This window comes from Lycium barbarum, chromosome 9 (assembly GCF_019175385.1).
Source record: "Lycium barbarum isolate Lr01 chromosome 9, ASM1917538v2, whole genome shotgun sequence".
Lineage (NCBI taxonomy): Eukaryota > Viridiplantae > Streptophyta > Magnoliopsida > Solanales > Solanaceae > Lycium > Lycium barbarum.
Window position 1 is genome coordinate 7,973,727 of NC_083345.1, and position 6,111 is coordinate 7,979,837.

The following is a 6,111-nucleotide window of genomic DNA, read 5'->3' on the forward strand; positions in this document are numbered from 1 at the left end:
AGGCTGGATTAATTTAGACTCATTCCAGGACGTCCTATTTTGGAGTAACACGCATCCTACTAAAAGTCTTTTTATATCTAAGACTTGAATTCAAAATTTGTAATTAAGATGAAAAGGTACTTATTACTCCGCCAGAATCTATAATGATTTTTTATAGATATTATTCTTTCATTTTTTTTCTTTTATTGTTCTATTAGTACAAGTGAATTTCCAAGTACATATAGTCAATCGACACACTATAAACGAATTCCTCATGGTGAAGTAATTATAAGAATATTTGGGTTTGCAAATATAAGTTAAACATAAAATTAAGAATAAGTTGATTAATAACGTACATCAATGTATTTTTATTAGCATTTTGTTTGATCTAAGTAAAAAGATTTATCGATTATATTATTAGCTGTATAATCATATGTGATCAACAAAATTAGCATTAAATAATTAAAAATCAATTTATAGATACTAATTTTATTTTTCTCTAATAAAAAAAAATTTAATTAATAAATTTTGAGCATACGCTATATCAACTATTGATACTTTTATTTATTGTATCAGATTTTGATATTTTGTTCTAATATTATGTGTATTTTTGTATTTATTATCGGCTTTTTGTTTGGTCTAAATAAAAAGTTTTATCGATTATAGTTTTAGTTGTAATTAATGATATATGATTAACATAATTAACATTAAATAGTTAAAATCAATCTATAGTTACGAATTTTATTTTTTCTCGAATAAAAATAATTTTAATTAATAAGTTTTGAGCATAAGCTATATTAACTATGGATACGTTATTTTATTGTATCGGATTTTGATGTTTTGTTCTAATATTGTGCGTATTTCACAAGTTAGATTAGTTTTTATTAATACATAATCAAAATATCTTGCAAAAGAAACACATAGAACGTTTGATTTAGTTCATACAAATAGTGAAATTAATTACTAAAAGGGTAAACCTTCATTTGGATTTCAAAAATGTTATGCCACAATATATTTTATAAAATACACCGCAAAATATAAATAATGTATATTCATGTCATAAAAATAAAAATTATTCAACCTTCCACAATATTGTATATAGTCAAATTGTGGAAGTACAAAGAATACATAAATGAAATCAAGAAGACTTGAAATTATGTGAAGCATAAAGAATATAGTGAAAAGTAAAAGTGAAAAAAGTGATACGTGGTTAGAGGCATAATTACATGCTACTTGAAAAATGTTATTTATAACGAAGACAAATAATTTGGGGAAAATATTGTTTAACTTAAATCACTAAATAGGAAGGGTGGGAAGGAGTGCATTGAAGAAGAGAGTGGTGGAAAATGGGGTCCACAGAAGATTTAATGGAAATACCATAAATATTGGATGTAAAATTCCAATATTACCCTTGATTGTCCACCTTTCACTCTTCCATATAGTATAAATTCACATTGGTTATGAGCATGAGCACTAAGCCACTAACTAATAGAAATAGTTGCTCAGGAAACTTAGCCTTGTTGAAATAAGAACAAATATGTCCGGAACTGCAGATTCTCAAGCTGACTTAACAATGGATTACGATCCATTGAAGGAAATAAAAGCTTTTGATGATACAAAAGCTGGTGTGAAGGGACTAGTTGATGCTGGAATAGTAGAAATACCAAAATTTTTCATTAGGCCACCTCATGAACTTGCTGAAGAGTTGACGCAGGGAAAGTCAACTCTACAGGTTCCAGTGATAGATCTCAGTGGCATAGAGATTCAAGATCGACGTAAGAAGATTGTCGATGAAATAAGGGAAGCATCAGAGAAGTGGGGATTTTTCCGACTGATAAATCATGGGGTTCCTCCAAGTATTTTGGAAGGAATGATTGATGGGATTCGTGATTTTCACGAACAAGATGCTGAAGTGAAGAAAGAGTACTATTCGTGCGATGTAGGGAGAAATGTTAGATACCATAGCAATCCTCATATAAATCAAACAAAGACTGCAAAATGGAGGGACACATTGAACATTTCTACACTAGCTTCTGGTCACATTGAACCTGAAGAAATACCAGCAATTTGCAGGTAACTATCCATTCTTCTGCATTTGAATCGCAATTCTATGTCAGCCCTGTTCTAGTTGAAATTGGTTAAGTAAAGTTCAGAACTATTGAATTTTAGCAAGGCCAATTGTATGTTTTATGTTCTGGCTTTGTAGAAAATCGAATATGAGCAGAGATGTTAAGTATTACAGTATTTAGCTGTTTTTTTTCCAACATGGATTCTTCTTATCGTCGTAATCTTGGATGCTTTCTGGGTGGAATTGCTCGATCGATGTTACCAAATGAACATACACACCGGTCTCACGTAACGTCCATAGCACAATTACGGATTTGTAGAGGTTTTTGGGGATTATTTACGCTTTCATTTCCTTAGTTAGAATCATATACGTGTATACATACCTCTTATTCTTGGAATATCACTACGAAATTCCTCTGTTGTCTCGTATATATTTATGGTATCAGATCCGGATGTGGTTCTTCGCCCGAACCTGGTTCTTGGAATATTTTGATCCAACTTTATCCTCATGAAGCAGTTAAGATTAATCAGTGATGCTGCATGCTGAAATCTTTGGACATAGGGAATTCTACGCATCTAGGTGTTTCTCTTTCAGTAAAGGCCACAATTCTTTTGATATGGACATAGATCAGAATATCTTAAATCTTTTTGAGTTCTGTAACTTTGTATCTTTGGTATTTTCCTAATATCCAGGAAGACATCTCTCGAGTACATAAATCATGTGATGAAACTTGGGGAAATTATTCTTGGCTTACTATCAGAAGCTCTTGGGCTAAAATCTGACCACTTGAAAGCCACAGAATGTGACAAAGGACAAGTATTTGTATGCCATTACTACCCAGCATGCCCTCAGCCAGAGCTAACTCTTGGTGTCGCTAAGCATAAAGATCCTGCTTTCCTCGCCTTTCTGCTGCAAGATCAAATTGGCGGCCTTCAAGTCATGCATAATAACCAATGGGTCAATGTTGAACCGATTGAACATGGATTGGTTGTTAGTATTGCTGACTTTCTTCAGGTTTGCAATAAAATACAGCTTTTTTGTCTCATTTATCTTCAATTTTTATTAATTTGTTAGTTATCTCAGTTTGATTTTGTAACAGATCCTATCAAACGACAAGTTTGTAAGTGCAGACCATAGAGTTGTAGCGAATAAGATAGGACCAAGGATATCAGTGGCAAGCTTTTTCACCGGTGTTTTTGAACCTCCGAAGATGTATGGTCCAATCAAAGAGCTCATATCAGAAGAAAACCCCCCACTATATAAAGAATTTCTTGTGAGCGATTACATCACGAAGCTTTCCTCTAAGCCACCTGATAAGTCTGGTCTTGATCTTTTCAGACTGGTATCGCCTAGCAGCAGTGAACATCTGTATAGTCCTTCTGAAAACACTATAATCATGTGTACTGGTCAATGAAAGTTTGTGATTTTCTGCACATTAGTATACATAACAATGTCAAAGTTTTTGATTTGCTGCACAGTAGTGCTTTACCAATGAGTAATTAGCTAAGAGCACTTGCGTTCTCCTTTGAACTACTAGAGCACTTCTTGTCATGAAATTCGCAGCCACCTGTTTGCATTTTCTTCTATTTGCACCAAATTGTTTGCTTCATTCTCTGTGAGCATGGTCTTTAGTTCAATCGGTTATGAAGCCGTCAATATAGCATCCATGTTGAGTGTTCTGCATTACCAGCTACTAGCCTATTACCGATTATGTAAGACATGAAGACATTTTTAACCTCATTACTGAGATATCTTTTGGAAAGGGAACTGCGAAATATCACTCCAGAGTGGTCGCAAAAGATTGGAAAAGAAAAAGAGTGAATGGAAAAGAGAGCGTTTTACTATTGTGTACCATGTGAACAGATTGAATAGACCTTGTTCATAGGGAAGTAAAATTTTCAACAGATGATGATGACTTTGGGATAAAAAAAAATGACATTAAAGATCATAAGATTTCTAGCAGTTAACTAAGATTACATGGATCAGATGACCATCTAGCTTGGAGGAGGAGTCAGGCAATGTTTTCTCGCACTAGTAATACACTCTTGAACATTGTTTGACAATAAGCAAAGATTAATGAAAAGGATTTACCAGTATTACTACAAGTTTTGGGGTTAAATTTAGGCATGGTTTTGTGGTTGTTTCGAGTGTGCTGATTTACCCGAGAAATCTCAAAATCCCATTTATCCTAACCACTCATCAGACCTCCATAATATACTAGAATGAATAGTCTCAGTGCCTGTGATTTCAATCTCCACGGAATATGTGCTTTAACTCAAACAACCTGAGAAATGAAATTTTCAGTTACCCTTTACTATGCAGTAAATATAACATGTTACTCTTGTTCTATGGGTTTACAAGTGAATTGAAGGCTAAAGACTACCTATAGAACCAAGATTTTGCAACCAAGTTGCTATGCAGAACTGATAAATGGTTAATGCACAGTTCTTCTAAACTAGAGGTCCTAAGCCATATGTAAAACTCTAATTCTTAATTGAACGGGGTCTAATTATTTCCTTAGCACAGCTATACTAGTTTTTGATGTATAGTATAGGTGGCTAGTCAATCTCCATAAATTTTCTCCCAAAAGATAGGATATATATATATATATATATATATATATATATACTGATCCAATTTATATGTGCGCCTTTTTACTCCAAGCCTTCATTCTTTTTGTTAAGTATACTTACTTACACCTAGGCCTGAGAGGCATGGAGTATCAAAAGTCAATATTGGAACTTTCCTTTTGACTCTCTCTTTTTTCACTTATTACAGGAGAGCTTAAATTGCCACCTTTTTATTGAATGTCAAGGCACTCCAGTATTAAACTTGTGCCTAGATCTTTGCCTTGATTGCAGTTGAAAATGATGGCAGTTCAAAATGATGGCATTTTATATTTATATTAAATATCGGTATAGTTAGCTGTACGAGTAGAAAATTGAGGGCAACGACATTTGAACTCTGGTAAAATTTTCTTGTACTTGTTTGCTAGTATTATTATTGCTTGACACAAGCAATCATGTTGATTTTTTATTTTTTTTGGTCAAATGATAAGATTTTATTAAACTAGTAATCGTTCTGTAAACTAGCTATTGGACTAAGCTAGATTCTGAAAAATACTAACCCAAAAATCTATAGCTACGTCTGGACACGCAAAAATTCCAGAAGCAACTTATACTCTAGGAAAAACAAATAAGACTATCTAGACAATTTGCCCATGTACAAGAAATAATGTTAAGTTAAAGTGCTATACTACTATTAGGCTACTAGCTTTTTCATACAGTCAGGTATTTTTATACTCAGTGGACACTCTTTTTAATCCAAAGGGAGTACTCTTTTACGGTAAGGAGAATTTTTTTCCCTTTCTTTCTTTTCTTGGATTAAAGAATACTACTTAAAGTTTGTTACTGTTCTTGTTTTTGGCAGAAAATTGTTACTTATTTAAATTGTGGGATAAGCGTATTCTTTTTTATACTTGACGATAAAAATGTGAAAAAAACTTATAAAATGTAATTTCACATAAAATGCAAAGAGACTATTCACTATTTCAAATTCATTGTACTAATTTGGACTTCTAGAGGGAGAAAGAGGAAAAACTGAAAAAGAAAGTTATTTAATTACATATTCTATTTTCATTAAATTAATAAATGCGTCGAGGGTCTACCAGAAACAACCTCTCTATCTTTCAAGTTAGGGGTAAGGTTTGCTTACACTCTACCCACCTCAGACCTCACTTTGTGACATTTCACTAGGGGAAAAAGATCGAGTGCAGTAGTATTGCTTCAAGTAATGTTCAATGGCCTTTTAGATTCATGCCTAGTGGATCATAAAACAGTTTATGGTCGAGATTTATTTCAAATCTTGCAGTTAAAAGAAGAACTAAAAATGGTAAAAATAATACTAATGCCATCCATTAACCTAACCCACGTTTCTTTTGGTTTTTTCTTTTAATACTTTCTTCCTTTTAAAGTGCATTTCGAAATTGTTTACATTTTGCAAGCAAACTTTTTCAAGAGTCAAAAATCATAAGTATTTCAAAATAATAATACACTAGTCCTTAG

The 6,111-nt window shown here is 32.8% G+C and overlaps 1 protein-coding gene across 1 annotated transcript; it reads left to right on the plus strand.

Moving 5' to 3' along the window:
- The first annotated feature begins 1,460 nt into the window (after window positions 1-1,460).
- LOC132611232 (1-aminocyclopropane-1-carboxylate oxidase homolog 1-like) lies at window positions 1,461-3,656 on the plus strand. The gene is made up of 3 exons (XM_060325650.1): window positions 1,461-2,052; window positions 2,740-3,061; window positions 3,147-3,656. The coding sequence occupies exons 1-3, from the start codon at window positions 1,517-1,519 to the stop codon at window positions 3,459-3,461; spliced, it is 1,173 nt and encodes a 390-aa protein (XP_060181633.1). The 5' UTR covers window positions 1,461-1,516; the 3' UTR covers window positions 3,462-3,656.
- The last annotated feature ends 2,455 nt before the right edge of the window (window positions 3,657-6,111 follow it).